Source organism: Rhinolophus ferrumequinum, chromosome 10, assembly GCF_004115265.2.
Source record: "Rhinolophus ferrumequinum isolate MPI-CBG mRhiFer1 chromosome 10, mRhiFer1_v1.p, whole genome shotgun sequence".
NCBI classification, from domain to species: domain Eukaryota; kingdom Metazoa; phylum Chordata; class Mammalia; order Chiroptera; family Rhinolophidae; genus Rhinolophus; species Rhinolophus ferrumequinum.
In genome coordinates, this window is record NC_046293.1 from 17,492,029 (window position 1) to 17,513,574 (window position 21,546).

The 21,546-nt window shown below is 40.4% G+C and overlaps 1 protein-coding gene across 1 annotated transcript in view; it reads left to right on the forward strand.

The window, feature by feature from the left end:
- Positions 1–21,546, forward strand: part of GNPTAB (N-acetylglucosamine-1-phosphate transferase subunits alpha and beta) — a 61,663-nt gene that overhangs the window by 31,883 nt on the left and 8,234 nt on the right. Inside the window, exons 6-18 of the mRNA XM_033117604.1 lie at positions 1,470–1,534; positions 1,810–1,944; positions 7,659–7,820; positions 8,200–8,379; positions 8,564–8,734; positions 10,272–10,395; positions 11,534–11,737; positions 12,406–13,499; positions 15,587–15,786; positions 16,009–16,228; positions 16,927–17,040; positions 18,445–18,530; positions 18,790–18,888. Of these exons, the coding sequence (XP_032973495.1) occupies positions 1,470–1,534; positions 1,810–1,944; positions 7,659–7,820; positions 8,200–8,379; positions 8,564–8,734; positions 10,272–10,395; positions 11,534–11,737; positions 12,406–13,499; positions 15,587–15,786; positions 16,009–16,228; positions 16,927–17,040; positions 18,445–18,530; positions 18,790–18,888 (2,854 nt within the window). The remainder of the gene's footprint in view (positions 1–1,469; positions 1,535–1,809; positions 1,945–7,658; positions 7,821–8,199; positions 8,380–8,563; positions 8,735–10,271; positions 10,396–11,533; positions 11,738–12,405; positions 13,500–15,586; positions 15,787–16,008; positions 16,229–16,926; positions 17,041–18,444; positions 18,531–18,789; positions 18,889–21,546) is intronic.

A 21,546-nucleotide genomic window follows, 5' to 3' on the forward strand; every position in this document is an offset into this window, starting at 1 on the left:
GGTTGGATTCTGGACATTCTGAAGGTCAGCCCACCAGGGTTTCCTGATGGGTTGGTGTTGGGGAGTATCACCTTTCTTATTCTAAGTACTCTGCTTCTGTTTAAAAGCACAAAATAGAGATTGATACGGCTATAGCCCACTGTTGCTGCATACTGAACTCAGTGTTGACTGAAACTCTTAAGTCTTTAAAAAAAACAAACAACACCAGATGTGCTAATGTTGAAACGTCTCTTAATTTATGCGTGTGTGGTTAGTTTGGGGTGCCAAGTTAGAGATCTTCACCTTTGTTTGTAGGAGATTTGATTTTGCTAGATTTGACACATTGCTCCAAATAACAAGAACTTTGAGAAACCCTTACTTAGTCTGTTTGTTACTCAGGGTAATAGCTTCTCTGTCAGCTTCCTGTAAATCCACATGTTTCACAAGCATGCCTCTGTGTCTTCCAAAACCTCGATGGATTGTTGAACAAGACAGAACCTAAGGCAGACCTCTAAAACCTCTCTCTAGGTGGATTCTAGCTTTATAGTTTCACACTCTGCAATCAGAATTGAGATCTCCACTCAATGTGAGATCTAGCCCGTATGTCTGCATTATATCCATAAAGATGACATGAGATGTTTATAACTACCTTGCTGAGATTATGTACAAATACATATACCACATCTGTTAGAATTCTCTGATCTGTCAGTGTAGAACCCACCATGTCAATGGAGGGGAGAGAGCCACAGAGATAAATTTATTCATAATGAACTCGTGTCCTCAGTACTCAGTGCTTCCGTTGAAGATAAACAGTGTGTTGCGAAGGGTTGTTCTTCTCCAGTGCTCACCAACTACACTTTCGTGGTACATTTGAGACTCTTAACCCAGGATTGATGGATCTTAATCCATCTTGCCAGGCTATAGTTTGCAGAACCTACTTTCTGTGCCGATTTTGAAGATCAGAATTACAGCCTTCTGACCTCTCCTGTTTTCCATGATCGCCGAATGTCAGCAGCAACTTTGCTGATCTCATTTGTCCCCAGTCACTTTAGAACTCACTCCCAGTCGGGCTGTGTCATTGCCCCCCACCTCCCCTGCCCCTCCAAATCTGCTCCAGTCAGCCTTATCCGAATTCATGGTGACTTTCTTAAGAAACCCTGGGATCCACAGTGGCTCCCTGCTGTTAATCTAAATGCCACTGGCCTAGTTTTCAAGATCCCCCTTCTGTTGTCTCCTACATTTGGGATTTCTGTCAGTTTGTCATTTCCACGTGTCTGCTGCCTGCATGAATCTCTCCTTCGGTATTGCAAAATTTAACATTAATTATGCACTGATTTACATTGTTCCTGTTTGTTGGCTAGGTTAATTTTGTCTTCCCCCAACTACCACTTTTTGAGACCATGTATTATTTTAACAGCTCTCAAAATGCTTTGTACAGTGTCCTGCCAGACATCAGTGAAGTATTCATTTGATTGTATTCTTTATTGTAGTTGAAGGTGCTCACGCTGGAATGTTGAAGGGAAACAGCAAACAGACAGTTTGGAGGGGCTATTTGGTATGTGATTTTAAATTAATTGTATTTTTGCAGTAATTTTGCAGACTAGAGTAAAAGTTTGAGTAATGTAGCTCTTTTACGTTGAGAGGCTTTTTAATGTTTGCTTTTTCTCTAAGGTTGGCTTGCTAGTGTTAGTAAACGTTGATGTAGGTAATCTTAACATTCTTACTTTGAAGCCCATGTGATACAGTAGATCTTTGCTAGTTTTCTCAGCTGCAAGTTTCCCCAACCTATTGACACAAGAGTGAGCTGTGTTTTTCCCCCTTTTGTTTTAGACAACAGATAAAGAAGTCCCCGGGCTAGTGCTAATGCAAGATTTGGCTTTCCTGAGTGGATTTCCACTGACATTCAAGGAAACAAATCAACTAAAAGCAAAATTGCCAGAAAATCTTTCTTCTAAAATAAAACTGGTAAGAGCATAGAAAATAGAGCAAACTAGTGTAGCACATCTCACTTAATGCATGACTTCTCTTGTGGTTCATTTCGTTCATAGAATAGCTGACAATCATAAGAAGCATAGAGGGTCTCTATTCTGCCGCAATATGTTGTCGTGAAGATGGCTCGCTATTTATAGGAGATCCTCACTCCTTACTCTTAATTTGGGCAAAATTCTAAGAGTCTTATTTGGTTTGCTGGTGTCCCAGATAGAAGCAGGATCATTTGTTTAACAAGTGAGCTTCTACTGTGTGTCAGGGGCTGTTACACCTGCTGCGAATATAGCAGTGGACGAAAAAGACAAAAGCCCTGATGGAACTTAGAGTATAAGGAAATGGAAGCAAAAGGAAGGAGGAGATGGGGGAAATCTAACATGTGGTGAGTACACACAGGCTCCAACCTGCATATTTACTGGGAGATTTTGCTCAAAGGGAGTATGCTTCAGACATTTGGAACGTTTCCTAAGGTGAAATCTTCATTCATTAATAGCTAACCGAGCCATTAACGTAGTAGGATTTATACTTACTAACTCTTCACGCTTGACCAGTGATGCCATTTGTCAAGAGTTGACTTTGGAGGCTGCCCTGTGACATGGCTTTTCCTTAACATTTATTGTTTTCAGAGCTGTTTGCCTGGTGGATTTAGGGCACAGTCCATGTAGGTGTACTTTCCTTTTGACCTTATGTCAAGATTCCTGCTATTCTGTTAGAAACATTCCAGGCTATAAACCGTGGGTGTCTTTTCTCTCAGAAGAAAGGGCGTAAAGTTCTGGGCTCGGAATTTGTTAGGCTCTGGTTTTCTTGATTCTACAAAGAAATGCTCTTTAAATTCTGTCACTGTGTTTAGCTTACCAATTCTTATTTCCTGCTGATGTTGCTGTCACTGATGTGATTTGATACACCTATATATGGTAATACTAGGTTAGGAGAAAACCAGGCCAGCTAATGCAACTGAAAAACAAATTAGCTCCTTCTAGGGATTCAATAACTCAAACCTACTAGGTCTTACTATGTCCTGGTGATTTTCTAAAACTTAAATCAGTTCCAGAATGTCTTGTTTAATCTATTGAAGTATTTATTTTAGGAATAAAATTCACAGACATGATGCCATGTTTTAAAAGAGCAGGTGCATAAGGTAGTTTCAGGGAAGTCACTAAAAGAAAGGGCATTAATACAATATTACTGTAATTTACTGTGACCTTGAATGTGTCTTGAACAGAGGGGTTGAGCGGGCAGAGAGTCCAGACAGGACAATATGCCGTTCACCCTACCCACACTGTCCCTGCTGAAACAAACGACCTGGTCAGCCTTCAAGGATCCTGTGCAGCCCTCCTCTTTTACCCCATGTCTCGGATCCACACAGACATTTCCTATCTACGTGTGAAATGGAAGGCGGTACTACGCTTCTCTATATTTAATCTTACACTATCTTGTTTTGTTACTTGAATACTGAGTATGCAAACATACTGTCTCCAAATGAGATTATAAATAGCTTAAGGACAAACCCATGTCCTCCAACTTCTTTTGCACACCCACTCAGCAACCACTATCATTGAATTAAAGAAAATATGAGAATGCACTTGAGAGCTTTGGGAAGGTTTTCTACCTGCTCTGACATATGTTAAAGAAAAGGTGAACAGAAATCAAAAAATCAAATAACAAATGAAAAACCCATCATGAATGAAAACACGATGATTTAGAGTGAGCTGAAAATATGGACAATCTGATTTCTCAAAAGGTGAATTCTGTGTTCATCACATACAAAAATTCTATAGATAAGTTAGTGGTAATTAATCAGATCATAAAGACTCACCTCAAGGTATCTCAAATTAGAAAACCTTTAATAGAAAAGACTAAGTTATAAGACTATAGTCCACAGAAAAATTTTTATGAATTCAAATCTATTGTCTTGCAAATGAAACCTTTTTCAAATCCCACTTCTCCTCCATTCCCTTCTGAGGGGTAAGGATGGGGATTCTGGTTTTGCTCTAAACAGAGCAATGAAGGCAAAGTAATGTTGTATGAGTACAACATGGTACCATAAGCCTAAAGTGACTCCTGTGGATAATCGTACTGCTGAAGCGTTTCTCTTTATTTTCCAAAACGTTGTATGTGGCAGGTTTGTATAGTCATAACCTTTCTTCTTGCTCATTCCTTCAACAAGCATTTCTTGAGTGGTCCCCTAAGTGCCGGGCCCCAAAATAATCACTAGGGGTACAAAGGTGAATAGGTAATTCCTGTCCTAAGACACTCACAGCCCAGGGAGGGGTCTCGGGGATAGAACTGAGCTCAGGCAGGAGGGAGGCCACCGGCCTTGGCAGAGGCCTCGTGGGAGCCTGGGAGAGTGAAACGGTTCAGCCGTGAGGTCCTAAGGTCCAGTGCCTAATAGCCCTTTCCTCTCACAAGCCACAAAGCACCTGTAACGTGGCACACGCTACACGGAGCTCTGGTTTCCTTCCCGGACAAGCTTGCTTCTCCCAGTGAAGCTCTGAGTGTGGTTAAAGGCATTACTTCTATATTCTGTAGAAACATCCACTTCCCCTTTCATTTTTCCTTCCCTCTCCCCCAACAGCTGAGTCACTGGGTCATGTTGAGGGTCTCTCACAGATGTTTCTGGAACCATTCTCATCCTTGGCACCACTGAGAAGGCACTTGTGTTGAACCCAAATGTCTTGCTGGACTGTAGCAGCGTGGCTGAACTGGTTTTCCTGCCTCCAGCCTCCTCTTGTCTCATCTCTACCTATTACATCTTCCCCTACTGTGTTCCTTAGAATGGGGTCCTCCTCCTCCTCCTAAAGATGCTTCCTGCCTCCAAAATGAAATCTAGGAGTTTTACCCGGAGATCTTTCTCAATCTGGCCTCGGCCTCCCTTCCCAGTCTCGGCACCAGTACAATCCCTGCCGGGGCTCTGGCCTCAGCAACAGTTGTCCCAGTTCTCTGCAAACACCATTGACTGCGAGCCTCCGGCCCTTTGCTCAGGTTGTTCTCTCTTCTTGGAATGGGCTTTCCTACTCGCTGCTGGGAGAATGGTTGCTTTGTTCAGGGCCCAGCCAAAATGCTTCCTGTCTGCAAAGCCTTCCTTGCCCCCATATACCTACAGCCGAGGTGGTCTCACAGCACTTTGTGTCAACACTTATTTGGAAGGGATCACACCCAAAAACTATTTAAGTGCTTTTATTCAGTCAGTCATTCTTAGCACAGTAATGCTACAGTAACAAACGTCTTGAAATGTCAATGGCTTAAAAAGAGCAAAGGGTAAAGGGGTCTGTAGGGGTAGGTGTCTAAAAGTTGCTCTCTCTTTGAGAAACTTGTGATTTAAAGGATTTAGATAAACTTATAATTTCAAGTAAGAATCTGTATATGGAGGCAGTTGACAAGCTAAGAACTTCAGCTTTTGGCTCTTGTTGCAACCACTCTTCCTTACGGCTTCCTGTCTCTCTTCCTGAAAAGTAATTAAGGTGTCCGGGATTAGGGCGCCACCTAGTGGCTAGCACAGGAGACCTCCTCCCCACCTTTTTCACCACTCAAAACTTGGTTGATTACAGCGGTAGACGATCTTTCTCATATATATAAGTATTCCCTTCTGCTCCTTACTTTTCATCTCTCTTCCAATTACTATATAGTTACCTTAGGAAAATGTCTATGAAATTTCAAAATAGTTTTCAAGAATAAAAGCAGTTTGGAAGAAGAGATGAAGATAAGGTTAGTTCCTCATTAAATTTTAAATTAGAATATTAAAGCACTACATTTATTTATTCCAGAATAGTGATTTTAGCACTCTCAGGAGCCCTCACAGGTGCTGTGGGAGCCACTGTGGGAGGTAGAGTAGGGGCAAGGAGGCTGGGAGTGGGTCGTGAGAGAGACTGTGTAGGTACCACACAGACAGAAAACTGTTCGCCCTGCATGGCCTTCCTCCTGTCTGCCCCCCGCACCTAGGCTGGGTGGTGACAGAAGTGCAGGCTGCCCTTCAGTGAGTGCTGAGTGTATGTCAGGCACTGCCAAGGGGAAAGAAGATAGGAAGACAGTACACACCAGCACGTACACACATACACCCACATACAGTTTGTATTAAGAGGTAATGGCCTGCATAAGAAAAAGGGGGGAGGGTATAAATAAAATTCTAACTCTAACCTCTAGTTTTTTGGCCTACGTAACCGGAGGAACCCTTGAGAGGTGAGCGAAGTATAGTCATGTTGCAAATACAAGAGCTCAGAATAAGCCCATAATAATTTGTGTTTGCTTCCGTTTTACAAATGAAAAAAGAAGGCCCTGGGCACGGTTAGAAAAGCCAGGTCAACAGAAGGATTTTGCTGTCCTAGATTAGTGGTTTCCAGTCCTCTCCCTGCCCTTTGCAGTTCTGAAAGGCCTTTTTCATAGGAAATTGTGATACAGAGTTATAACATAAACAGATCGAGGTGGGGAAGCCTGTTCCTAACACGTGTTGATGCTTATAATGCTCCCTCTTAGGCTTACGACCACTTCAAAAGCTTTGCTTTTCAAAAGGTGCTTTTCCTATGGAAGTGCTACCGGGAATGACATCGTACCTCAGCTCTTTGTCTTTTTGAAGGAAAGAATTCAGTCAAGAGACAGAGTTTGTGCACTGTAGAACAGCAAGAAGTTTATTAGTAAAAGCAAGTACACTCTGGGAGCGGGCTGACCCAAGAGAGGGAAACAGCCCCTCCTTACGTTGTGTGAGAGTTTTTATTTCTCTGGGTAGGATTTTGTCCCCCTTTCCCTCACCAGCACCTCTCATTCTCCCAGCTGGCATGTTTCATATTCCCTTCTCGCCCAAGGTTGCCTGAACTCATTACCATGGCCCTGAGAAGCAGGCTTTACGTTCTCTTGCAGGATGGTTTCTCTCTCTTTCTAGCTTCTTACAATACATTCCTTTGATTGAGGGGCATGTGTGATTCTGGAATCCTGCTGGGCTAGTAAGGCACTGGTGCCCTAAGTGAGGGAAGCTGCAAGAGGTGTTTGACCCAAGTAGGAGCTGCAGCAAGGAGCTTTCTAACTGGGGCTGGGTCTCTCCTTCTCCTGCTCATTTCTATCCACCTGTCCTATCAGAAGCACCGTAAGCAGCCCTGCCAGACACTCCTCCTAGGTATGGGGCACAGAAACTGCTAGGACGCCCTGCCAGCAGACCTGCTCTCCACTGATCCAGTGGTTACATTGTAGGGCTTAATCCCAGAATAAGGAAGTGGGTAATATTCTAGAACAAAGGGCACAAACTGGTGACCAGATGTATTTTGTTCAAATATATGACAATCAAAAACATTTGAGCCGGCCTTGAAAATTGGGAGATTTCATGTAATTCTCAGGGATTCTGATCTCAGGAAATCTGACAGCACTGGGTGGCATTGGGTAGTGGCCACAGCTTTCAGATGTGGCCTACGATGTCCCGTTTGCCACAGCCCCTACCACTCCTTGTTTTTAATAACTGGTCTGTTCCATTAATTTGGGAAAAGTGGCCTGTTTAGGTTTTCTTGTTTTTTGAGATGTAGGCTTGCTATTTCATATATATGTGAAACTTTTCATCTTTAAATATATATGATATATATTTAAATGTATACTATGTATACTATATATTCTATATTATACATATATTTAAAGTTCAGTGATCAAACTGGGAATCTAAAGGTGTCTCTTTAGGGCTCAGTGTTTCCACAGGTAACCCTCTTCTTATTTTATAGTTGCAGCTGTACTCAGAGGCCAGTGTAGCCCTTCTAAAATTGAATAACCCCAAAGATTTCCAAGAACTGAATAAGCAGACAAAGAAGAACATGACCATTGATGGAAAAGAACTGACCATAAGTCCTGCGTATTTATTATGGGATCTGAGTGCCATCAGCCAGGTAAGGGATACAGAGATTCTTCTAAAACCCAAATCGAGGATTTAGATCGTTAAAGATGTATAGTCACTATATTAGAAGAAGGAGGAGGGCTTGAGTTGACTGGAACTTTTGTAATTTTCCCGTCACTGCCATTGGTTAATATTAATTGAAGTGACTAGAATCAGATCCAAGAATCTTTTCTAAAAAGTGTGGGAAAGAAATATCAGATATTTTTGTTGTTGTTTTAACTATGCTGAGTGTTCTGTAGGTTTTGTAATATTTAAAAGTAAGACTGGGTCTTCAAAAGTCTGCCAGAGCATCCTGAGAGTAGAGAGGGCAGGAGGAGGAGGTGGGACTGAAGGGACATTTTAGATCTTCACGGGCCAAATGTTTTTCTCAGTGTAAGCAGGATGAAGACGTTTCTGCCAGCCGTTTTGAAGATAATGAAGAACTGAGATACTCGCTGCGATCTATCGAGAGGCACGCACCGTGGGTTCGGAATATTTTCATTGTCACCAATGGGCAGATTCCATCGTGGCTGAACCTTGATAATCCTCGAGTGACAATAGTGACACACCAGGTACGTGACTTTTCATATATTACAGGGCTGTGGTTTCTTTTTCTGTCTTTTACTTTTCCCTAATTTCATTCCCCTCATCCTTCTCACTTCCATTTCTACCTATCTTATTCTTTCCTCACTTCCTCCTCCCTTCGAAAAAGAAAATAACTCATTCACCCACTTTCTTTCTTTTTTTCGATAAAAGGATGTTTTCCGGAATTTGAGCCACTTGCCCACCTTTAGTTCACCAGCTATTGAAAGTCACATCCATCGCATCGAGGGGCTGTCTCAGAAGTTTATTTACCTGAACGACGATGTCATGTTTGGGAAGGATGTCTGGCCGGATGATTTTTATAGTCACTCCAAAGGTCAGAAGGTGAGTATCCAAGAGGAAGCGATGTCTAGCTTGTAAGTCACTTAGAAGTTATAAACGGGAAATCAGGAATCAGTATATATACTACTATTCAGATTTGATCAAATAAGTATTTTGAGTGCTAAGCCCAGGAAAGTTAACAATTTGGGAGAAAGAAAGCTACCTCCTAGTAATTTTTCACTTTTCTACATTCTCAGATATCCAGAACCCACTTTTTTTACCCAGCCCTCTAAATTTTCTACTATAACAGCAGCAGAAAAAGCAAAATCACTATGAAACACAAAACCCTGGTTACAGTGTCAGCAAAGTGACCAAGATAGAAAGTTAGCTCAATTTATTGCTTAAAGACATGGATGCAGTTTCACGGAAGGCAGCTGGTCTCACTGTGTCTTTGAGAGGCAGGAAGGGGAAGTGGTTATGAGCACAGACTTGGGTGCCAGCTGTTTAGAACCGTGCTGGGCGATGACCTGACCTTTGTGTTTCCTGCCTGCATAATGGGGAAAAGAGGAATACCCCGTAGCGTTGTTAGAAGCATTTATTGCTAGGTTGGAGGCTTATCACCGTAAGCTTGTAAGTGATAGAACTCTGCAACTGTACGTGGTAAATGCACAAAGCTACTTTTTCTGTCGCTGTTTATGCCACCCTGCTGTGCTCATTCTCTGGTCCCCCTGTTCAGCGGCCTCACCCGTGTCAGATTGTAGAGCTGCAAAGTTGAGCTGTGGCTTCACAGGGGAGACACACAAAATCAGTGACTCTGTACAGTTATTTCCGTTCCGGCAGGTGTGCCCTGGGTGCCAAGGAGTGAGAGCACAGGAGGTTGAAATCAGACAGGAACCGGGAAGAATTCCCAGCTGAGTGGAAATGAACTTTGACGAACAAGTAGGAGTTAGTTAGTTTCCAAACAGATGGAATGGGCAAAAAGCATGGAGACTTCAAAAGGGGAGCATGCTTCGTTTAATGATTTTCATTTCAAAAGTAACCGTGTCCCGTATCACATTTTGAAAGCAGGTGAGTCCACAACTCAGATTGCTGCACTGATTAATTTATCACAGAATCTTATGCTTAGGGTGTTTAGTGTTCATCTGCAGCTTTTCTCAGCCTTGAGACAAGATCGTGCATAAATACACTCGGGAGTTAATGACAGCTGTCACAGGAAAGCAGTGACTTGTGTGGTATACTTTCCACCTGCTTTGGCATGCATTTGTACTCACATTCAAGTCTGACATGTTGCTATTTTATTTCAAAATGTATTATAAGACCCTGGTGTGAGAAACAATCCATGAGTTGAGTCCTGGTCTGCTTTCCTCGAGGAATGGAACAGAGTAAATGTGCTCAGTAAGAACTGCCAAAAGAATACAACTTAGAAAATGACTACCGGTGCAAGCAAACTAAAAGCAAACTATGCCAATGAATGTAGTCAGCCCGTGGAAAATATTAACCTTTGCTAGAGGCTCCATTTTTATTTTTTTTTAAAGGAATCCTAATTTGAGAGTTAAAAAGTGTCAGAAACCGTTTTACATTCTCTCTGGTTTTATCATAGGTTTATTTGACATGGCCTGTGCCAAACTGTGCTGAGGGCTGCCCGGGTTCCTGGATTAAAGACGGCTATTGCGACAAGGCTTGTAATAATTCAGCCTGTGATTGGGACGGTGGTGATTGCTCTGGTAAGGATGTGTTCAAATGTAATTTGCTTCAGTTTATGGAATTTTTTCATTCCTAATCATTAGTGAACATGGACAGTGAATTAAACGTTCTTCAGGTATTAAAACAATCAGTAATCCAGAGACTCTGGAGGTGATGACTCGTGTCTGTGTGATCCAGCTTTTCATACTATCCATCGATGAGGGCATTTTCCCATGTTGGCCTGGCACTTGAAAATGCCTCATCTTATTATTGAAAATATGGAAATCAGGAATACCGTTAATCACGTAACCTCGAGAGCAAGGACATCTGTAACTGGTTCTCATAGGAGCTCATGGCTGGTGGCTTTCAGCAGCAGATGGCTATACATAGGTCAGTGCGTGACTAAAGAGATGGCAAAAGAAATAAATGTCTCGTCCCCTCAGCATTTCTTCTCCCTTTCTTACATGCTTATATTTGGACTTGTTGGTAACAATAAGTTCTTTACTTTTATTTGTTGCCATCAATTTATAAAGCATTTTAATTTATGAAACATTATCCATTATCCACCTTAATTTCTTAGTCACCTGAGAAAGAGAGAGTATATGCAGAGATGTTATCATCCCCGTATTCCATATGAGGAAACAGATTTGGAAAAGTGTTGAGTACTGGAGGAAACAAAACTTCAAGTTGTGTTTCAGTCAGATCTATCAGATGCTCTTTTGAGAAATAGAAGCAGCTGCAGGGAGAACACACAGATGTGCAGAGTGGATCCCTACAGCCCAGAGAATTCAGCCACTACTAGAACGTGCACATTGGATAACGAAGTTAGCACCTATGTCGGTCATGTTTCGGGCAGTTCTGACAGCCACAGTCTTTGGAATAACCTCTTCCTGTGTCCCTGTTCCTCCCTCCATGTCTACACATGTCCCCTGGAGCAGTTTTGAGGTCTGTGCCTCTCGGTTGCACAGATAGTAAGTGCCCAGACCACAGTCAAGTAATGCCCCCTCTTCAGTTTGTTTTCTTCTTAAGCTACACGAGATACCTTACTAAAGAATGAGGTGAACGCTTTCTGACTGAAACTCGGGCATCCACCTTGAAAACACTATTAAGAAATAAGGAACCACCTCTTTTTTAAGATTACAAGTGCAACAAGGTTCTGTTTTCCTCCTCCCTCTGTAGGTAACAGTGGAGGGAGTCGCTATGTTGCAGGAGGCGGAGGAACCGGGAGTATTGGAGTTGGACAGCCCTGGCAGTTTGGAGGAGGAATGAACAGTGTCTCTTACTGCAATCAAGGCTGTGCAAATTCCTGGCTCGCTGATAAGTTCTGTGACCAAGCCTGCAATGTCTTGTCCTGTGGGTTTGATGCTGGCGACTGTGGGCAAGGTATATTTATTGCCATAAAAATATAGAAGGATAAGGGGATAAAACTCCTTGATAAGTAGAGAGGGTTTTGGCTCGTTGTTATTATTTAAAGAAATTATTCTCAGTGTATCCGTTTCCCAGCTTTGCATCCAAACTAGTTGTAAGTTAAAAGTGAAGGACACAGATCTTTAGAAAATAGTAGACACTAAGGCTACATCTTTTCCTTTATTGCTTGAGTCTGATTTTTCTTTTTACTAAGCTGATTTACCTTCATAGAAAAATACATGATGATGGTTTAATTTGGAAATAACAAAAGACCAATAATTTATTAGATAAGGATAGTTTGAATACTATATCTTGTTGATAGCTTATTAATGGAGGTTGTTTTGGCAGAAAGTTGTATTTTTTCAAATGGACAAAAAGATGGAAGTTGACCATTGGAATTTGCTGTCAAGAATTGCGTGGTATCTTGGTAGTGAGGCAGACTCAGCAAACATTCCATGTTGATAATTGTGATGGCTTCAGATAGTAAAATGAGCCCTCTACCTGTAGCTCTTAGATTAGAATTTCTGATTACTTTGAAGTCCATTTAAAGGCACTCTTAGTAAAAACTCAGACTCTAAGATTTGAAGGAAAGGGAAGGGAAGTGCCTAATGTTTTTTAAGTCACGTTTGTGCTTTTTCCTCTAGATCATTTTCATGAATTATATAAAGTAACTCTTCTCGCAAACCAGACACACTATGTTATTCCAAAAGGTGAGCACCTGCCTTATTTCAGCTTTGCAGAAATAGCCAAAAGGGGAATTGAAGGCGCTTATAGTGACAACCCAATAATTCGACATGCTTCTATTGCCAATAAGTGGAAAACCATCCACCTCATAATGCACAGTGGAATGAATGCGACTACAATACATTTTAATCTCACACTTCAAAATACAAAAGACGAAGAATTCAAAATCCAGATAGCAGTAGAGGTTGACACAAGAGAGGAACCAAAACTGAATTCTACGACCCAGAGGTCTTACCAAACTTTGGTTAGCCCCATAACACTTCTTCCAGATGCGGAAATCCTATTTGAGGATGTTCCCGAAGAGAAACGCTTTCCAAAATTCAAAAGACATGATGTTAATATAACAGGGAGATTCCAAGAGGAGGTGAAAATTCCCTTGGTAAATATTTCACTCCTTCCAAAAGAGGCCCAGTTACGTCTCAGTAACCTGGATTTGCAATTGGAACGTGGAGACATCACTGTGAAAGGATACAACCTGTCCAAGTCAGTCTTGCTGAAATCGTTTTTGATGAACTTACAGGATGCCAAAGTACAAATAAACCAAGGTGAAAGAAATGATAGTTTGGAGGCCCCACTGGCAAAACAGGTCCACAAAAGCATGTTGCCAAACAGCTTAGGAGCATCTGAAATGTTACAGAGGACAGCTTTTCCAGCAGTGACAATGAAAGTCACTGGCCACTACCAGCGTCAGAATCCACCCTTGGACTTGGAAACCAAAGCAAGCTTTAGATCTGAAACTCAGACCCAAAAAGTAGGTGGCGGAAGTGTGTGGAAAGAAAAGCTCTCATCTCTGATGGTTCCACTGGAAATGCATGTGCCCAAAGAAAACAAAATCACAGGGGAAGAAGAAGAGAAAAACAGAATTAAGGACAATCCTGAAAATCACATAGATTTTAATGAAGTATTACCTGGAAGAAAACTGCAACATTACACAGACAGTTACCTGGGCTTTTTGCCATGGGAGAAAAAAAAGTATTTCCAAGACCTTCTTGATGTAAGTGACATCCAGCCTTGTTTCTTCCCATACTCGGGAAAAAATAACCTTGCTAAATGATAATAATCTAATAGCAGCTACATTTTGTCCAACACTTCTCTGTGCCAACCACTGAACTACATGCTTTTCTTAGGTGGTTTCATTTATTGTCCCAGTAACCCTAATAATAAAAATAGCTTATAGCAGTTTCTCCTACAGATTGTCATCCCCATTTTACAGTTTAGAAAACGGTCTTATTGTGAAAATGAGCAAGGGATTCTGCCTGGGGCATAACCTGAATAAGCGGTAGAACAGGAATGGTATCTTTACTTGCCATGCTGTGATTTCAAAAAATGCTTTTGTGTGCACTGCATGAGTCAGATCTGATATTTTTCCAGCTTTGCTGATGAAAACAACCAAGGTGAGAAGTTCCTTAGCTTCCCCGACATCACAACAGCTAGTCCGTGTGAGCCAAGCGTCAGAGTAGGAGAGCTTTCCCTCCCGAACCACTGCCTCCACCGAGCTGTGGTGTCTGTATGTCTCCCGAGTGCCATCACTGCTAACAGCTGAGGAAGGCAAGATGCTTAGAACACAGTCGCTGCTAATGGTTATTCAAAGAGCAAGTCGGGAACACAGATTTGTGGGCGAATAATTGTAGCAATGTGACAGGTATCTCTGTTGAGGGGTGTGCAAGGAATCCAGAAGGAACATTCCTTAACTTTGCCTGGAGGTATTGGGAAAGACATCTTTGAGGAAGTACCCTGTGAGCTGGCCTTTGAAGTGTGGGTAGGAGTTAACAGACTTAGAAAACTCCTGTGGGATTGTGAACAAATCCCAGCCATGAGTGGCTGTCAGGCTGGGAGAAAGGAGGATGAAGAGGGGAACTATGTCTTACTCCTTTCATTGTCTTCAGGAAGTGTCTTGTACCTGGCACAGGAGGCATTTATTAATTGTTGAATGAAGGAATGCAGAGTTTGTGCCTAGGTTTATTTTCACACTGTTTTTCCTTGTTTTAATTGCAAAAGTACTATAGGCTGGTGTTAGAAATTGCAAGCGATGTAACAAGAGATACAGTAAAAAGGGGAAAGGTCTCCCTCCTTCCTTCCTTATCTCCCCACTTGAGATAATCACGAGTATAATTTGGTGGGTATTTTTCAGTATTTTTCTATAGGTATGTAAACATATAAACCATATGGTTTCTGTTTTGCAAACAGTGAAGTTACACCATACATATACTGCTCTGCAGTTGCCTTTTGATTTGTGACATGTGGGCAAATTGCCCATGTCACTGCCATTGTTCTTTTTAACAGCTGCAGGTTAGTTCCAGTGTTTTGCAATTTCAAGTAGTGTTGCAATAAATATTCTCATACACATATCTTACTCTTGAGGATATTTTTATTTCTGTAGGTAGAATTGCTAGGTTAAAGGGTCTAGTGCATGGAAATTTCAATATGTCTTTCTGAAATGTTGTACCACTTCATACTTCTACAAATAGTATCCACGATTGGTTGTTTCGCCACAGGCTAACCAACACCAGTTATCGTCAACTTCTTTACGTTTTTATAGCTTGAGAAGCAACTCTGTTGTGTCCTTTGTAAAGTGTGTTCATATTCTTTGCCAATATTTGCCCATTCAGTCAGTTTTACCTCTTACAGGGTTCTTTACATCTTATAATACTAACACAATTATATGGTGAAACCAGTTGTATTTTAGTCCGTGTGTTCAAAAGTCAAGTACTTGCTGCTTTGAAATCACCAGTAGAAAAGCTTGATATGAAAACACTATCAAATTTATTTGTAAGTAAATTTTCTAAATGTTGTATTGAATGGCTGTGACATCTCCTGGTTAATGACTATTCTTTGGCAAATCCCCTTCCTGCTACAGCTGTTGTTCTCAAGCCGATGTTGGTGATACTTTCACTGGATTCCAGTTTAGTCCTGCTCTTAGTGTCATTTAAGTGACGTGTGAGTGCTCGTTTCATTTGCCCCTCATGGATCGTTAGTGACTAGTCATTACCACATTCTATAAAATGGCACCTCTATCTCTTGTTAACCGAGTATACTTGTGCACTAAACATAGCGCTGTGCTGTGTGGAATTCTCTTTTCAGGAAGAAGAGTCATTGAAAATGCAATTGGCATACTTTACTGATAGCACACATACTGGGAGACAACTGAAAGATACATTTGCAGATTCGCTCCGATACGTAAATAAAATTTTGAATAGCAAGTTTGGATTCACATCTCGGAAAGTCCCTGCACACATGCCTCACATGATCGACCGAATAGTTATGCAAGAACTGCAAGACATGTAAGCCTGGCTTGTGTTTGGGTTGCTTGCATGTGCTCACAGCTAAGGCTGCTTGAAATTTACATCTTTGCCGTGCTAAATTTGTGGCTCTAATACTTGAGGAGTCATATGTTGAAGGTATTGTCTAAATAAGTGGGAAGGAAACAAATGCTAACTCCACCGATGTTAGGCACCGTGTATATTTTACACATCCCGAGCTCATTGTGTGTTGTATCTGTACAGGTTCCCTGAAGAATTTGACAAGACATCATTTCACAAAGTGCGCCATTCTGAGGATATGCAGTTTGCCTTCTCTTATTTTTATTACCTCATGAGTGCAGTTCAGCCATTGAATATATCTCAAGTTTTTGATGAAGTTGATACCGACCAATCTGGTGTCTTATCTGACAGAGAAATCCGAACACTGGCTACCAGAATTCACGACCTGCCTTTAAGTTTGCAGGTATTGCATTTTCCCCCCCGAAACTTTGTGACGTTTTAAATAAAACTTTTAATTGTGATACTTTCTTTTTCTCCCCCTGTATCTGTCAGTGTAAGTCAAGTAAAAGCAATTCTTAATATTTAATGAGGGTGTTCCCAACTAGTCCATTTTTAGTGCCAGAATTAAAACCAAATTTGGAGTTCATACTTTATGAGATTACTTTTTTAGGCTTGCAGTGCGGATCGCTATTGTATTGTCTGGAGAAGAGCCAGACCATCCCTGAGTTTAAGACTCTCGTGACGAGTTCATTCAGGGGCTTCGGGAATTGCCGCCTGGAGAGGCCAGCCAGGCCCGTGATGCTGCACAGTACCCCCTGTCATGGTCCCCTCTAGTCCCAGGAGTAGGAAGCTCACTATTGAGAGTGCCAAGATGCATCCAGCTGCAGCTCACCCTTCTGGTGATCCCCCGGACCATCTTGTGTAAAATGGTACCTCACAGTCCGGGATGTTCTACTTTGAGACGAAGATGCAGTATTTGTATTTGTTTTGTCTCGTTCTGCTCTTTTTAGGGTATCTTTAGCACAAGAATCGTATAGTCAAAGTCTCTTTGAAGATAGAGTTTATTAAACATTTTGGAGACTTTTACATAGTTTTTATTTTTAAAACCACAATCATTACTTGTAACGTACATCGGAGGTTTATCCTTTTATTTTCCTTAAGGATTTAACGGGTCTGGAACACATGTTAATAAATTGCTCGAAAATGCTTCCTGCTAATATCACTCAACTAAGCAACATCCCCGCAACTCAGGAAGCATACTATGACCCCAATCTGGTAAGTGGAATGCGTTCTTTTATGAAAAACAGAAAGCGTGTCCTTATCGGGTGTTAGTTACACCATTTCTGTGTGGCACTTCAAAAACTAGAAGTGGGCTCTGTGTGTATATATAATTTTGGTGGAAAGTAGCACAGATAATCCAGAATAATTTATATCTTGCTTTGGAATATCTTTTCTCCTACCCAATGGATGTTAAGCTAATATTGAAATCCATTGCTTACATTCTATAATTAGGCCTCCTATTCACTAAGGATGGCAGAAACTACCTCTAAAGTATTCTCATTGGCTTGGGAGAATAGTCCTGAGGTTAAACATTAACCAAGGAAGTACAAGTATTCGTCAAGTGGAATACCATCTTTCATCAAAGCTAAGCTGTTTTGATGCTGACACTTTCATGATCTTCCCAGAAGGGGCTGTGGATGATTGACACACATATGTTGGAGTGCCACTTGGCTGAAATGATTGGAACACTGTTAATTATAAAATGCTTCCCAGTTTCAGAGAAGTGATAATGTGAAAAAAAAATGTGTATTTAGAATTGATGGGACAAGGGTGTAATATAGCCATTAATTGATGCTTACAATTAATTTTTACTGCTATATGGAAAAATGTTTACAAAATAAAATTCGTTGGGGGAAAATATGTAGTTCCATATACACAGTATGATTTGAACTATGGAAAACTTCCAAATACCTTCACACACGCACACATGCACACACACACCCCAAAAAGTAACAGAGATGACAGTAGATTAAATAGTAGGTGCTTTTTAATTTCCTTTTTCACATTGGTATTTTGCATATTTTCTATAACGAATAGCTTTCGCTTTCAGAATAAATCAGAATAAAATGTTATTTACAAATTTTTTCCACCTTGCCAATCTTCAAGCCATATATAAATAATTTATAGGAAACTGCAGATAAGACGCTTATAAATGAATGTAGAAAAGAGTAACAAATCAATAAAAAATCTGGTTCCTGATTGAAGGAAATCATTCATTTAGCATTCACAGTACACGTCAGGGACTGTGTTCCTCTCTTCTGCTCTCAGAGAGCCCCAGGAAGGCTCACAAGGAGACACAGTGTGATGAGTGGCAGCCGCTGGTGACAGAGGTTAGCACAGGAGCCATCAGAATATGTAGACAAACTATAAGTATCATTGACCATGCGTTGGTTGGTTTAGCATATGACATGGATTAGTATATAGATATGTGCCACTTAAAACTTTATTTACAAAAACAGGCAATTAGCTTGCGGGCCATAGTATATCAATTAGATTTTTAAAAACATTGTCTTGATTACTAAGTATTTTGGTGCCCTCTTAAATTTTGCATCTGAGGCAGATGCTTTGTTTGCCTTACCTGGTCCCTAGCCCTGATGTAATGTCTTTATTTTCTCACAGCCACCAGTCACTAAAAGTCTAGTAACCAACTGTAAACCGGTAACTGATAAAATCCACAAAGCATATAAGGACAAAAACAAATATAGGTAAGTAGACATGCAATTTCCTCTTTGTTTAGTTTAAGAATAATTATTACAAGAATCTCGTATTTTCATATAGTTTTACAATAGTTTATTAAGCATTCTTTTAAAATGTATTTGAGATTGTTTTCTTATGTGATACTGAAAGATTAAGTCATTCTGAGGATGTTGAGTCTGTTAAAGTTTCATAAAATGTATTTCTTATTGAAAGTTTGTTTTTCATAACCATGTAAATATTTACACTTTTTAAATGTTTGGTAATTAGGTTTGAAATCATGGGAGAAGAAGAAATTGCTTTTAAAATGATTCGTACCAATGTTTCTCATGTGGTTGGCCAGTTGGATGATATAAGAAAAAACCCCAGGTACTGGATTTTTAAATTAATTAATAAACTTTATTTTTTAGAGCGCCTTTAGGTTCACAGCAAAATTGAGCAGAAAGTATAGAGAATTCCCATAACTTTAAAAATTATCTTTAATCATGCAAACACGCGTGGAAAAAAAAAAAGCAACAGAACTAAAGAGAACGGAGTGACTTATTTCTATTTGGAGCAGATGGAAATGCCTAGTGATGGAGGTAGTGTTTAGACTAAGAGATAAGTTGTGCGTTGAGATAGGGTCCACTCATGCACAGATTTCTATGAGTCAAGTGACGTGAGCTGTTCAGTGCCACTAAGGGGTGGGACTGCATCACAGGGGACGTGAGGCCAGACAGCTGAGCCTCTCAGCATTTCTAAAATTAAATATTTTTTATCGGAGTCTTTGAAATGGTTTTGGAAGTCTTCAGTTTCACCTCATTTAAATTATGATTTTAATTATAAATACTCTGAGATGTAAAAGTTCTAGACATGTTCAAGCCATGGTATTTTTTTCTGAAATCCCATTTTTGTTTGAGGGTAGGGGCAGAAATTGGAATTTTAAGAAAAATGAAACTATCTTGAATGCTTATTTAGTGTATTTAGTAATTCAGGAAGTACTTTATTTCCTACAAAATAATAAATACATACTTCCCGTAAGCCAAGTAAACAGTAAGACACAATAATTAATAATCACCCAGCCTATTGCTCCCTTTGCACATGCTCTTCCCTCTGCCTGGAATGCCCTACTCTAATTTTAAAAAATAATTTTAACTTTAAGAATCAATTTTGGTATGTGATTTTTGCCTCACCCATTCTGTTCATATGCTCTCTCAGTCATTAGTGATCTGTATGTAGTAATGCTATTTGAGAATTTGCAGTTCTTAGTTATACCTTCTCCTTTTATATCCTTATGCCTGTTTGCAAGTTGTTGGATGAGTTGTTGAATTCATAGACCTCTGTGGTACTTCAGGGGAAAGGATTTTACTAAAAAGACACAATGGCAAGCCAAACTTCACTTGCCGTGTCTGCGAGGCCCAGATACACCCTGTGACCCTGAGCAGATTTTATCATTTTGAACCCTTTCTTGTTTTGTTTTACTTTTATGGAGCTCATTTTAAGTGAGGAGTGGGAAAATCAGTCTTCTAACTGACTTCACCTCTAAGGACAGGTTTATCTCCTTCACAAGGAGTTTGGGCTGGGCAGCACCCAGGCTTTGCTTTTCCCTCGGACCTCTTCATCGCTGCTGCCCTCCTGCTTGTGTTGGCTTCATCCTCAGGCTGGAGACAGGGCAGCTGCCGCAGTTCTAGATGTCCCTGCAGACAGCCATGTTCTGAGGCAGAAAGGGCTCGCCCTATGCTGTGTGTCACGTATTGTCCCCTCTTCCTACACCAGTCACTGTGAAGGGGAGGGATTAGCTCATACTAATTAGAAGCTGCCTCTGGGTTAGGCTGGGGTCACCTCCCTGCAAGTCAGCTCAAGGGGGTAGGAATACCGAACAAAGTGTAGATTCTCTTTAAAAGGCGAGGGGAGTGTTTGCTTGGCACCCCGAAGTGTCTGCTTTAGCTACCCTGTATCCACACACACCCTTTGTCTCATACATATACTTTCTTTAATTTTTCCCAAATTTTGAAAAAATTTCGAGGATACAGAAAAAATTTTTTTTTAATTTTAAATAAATTTTTATTTTAAAAAGTACAATAAATCCCATAAATACTTAACCCAGGTTTTAAAATTATCAGCCTTTTGTCATATTTGCTTGATCTCTCTTCATCTATTTACACATATACACACACATGCAAAGGTTTTGCTTTTTATTTTTGTTTTTGCTGAACTATTTGAAAATTAGTTGCAGACATCCAGACACTTTACCCCTACTTTAGCATATGTCTTCTAAAACGAAGTCACACCACAAGACCTTTCACACATATCTATGAACCTTAACATTGACTAAATAATACCATCTAATAGATAGTCTGTCTTCAGATTTCCCCAGCTGTCTCCAGATGATCATTATAGCTATTGTTTGTTTTTAATCCAGGATGTAGTAAAGGCTCATGCATTGTACTTGATTGACATACCTCTTTAGTATTCTTTAATTTAAAGCAGTCCCCATGTGTAGAGAATAGCTAGGATAATGAACTTTCACGTGCCCTTTACTCATCTTCAATAAGCTATTTATGGTTGATCTGGTTTCATCTTAAACACTCCCACTCCTTCACCACTACCCAATTATTTTTACATCAGTCTCAGACATTGTATCATTTTATGTAAAATTTTCAATATATTTCTCTAAATTATAAGGACTCTTTAAAAATAACCACAATACCATTTATTATTCCTTAATACGATAAACTGGTCAGTGTACACATTTCCCCAATTGTCTTTTATATGTATTTTTTCCTTGTATATGTTTTTTAAGTTTGTAGGTTTGAAGTGGCATCAAGTAAATTCATTACAATTAGGTCTGTGGGTTTTCCTTCAATATCGTGCTCCCTTTTTCACTATATAATTTTTTGTGTGTGTATATGAAGAAACCCAATTATATATTTTCTACACTTTGGCCTTCTCTGATTGTATCCCAGTTGTTTAACATGTGCCTCTGTCCCTGTATTTCCTGTAAATTGGTAGCTGGATATGAGAGGTCTTTATTATTATAGATTAAAG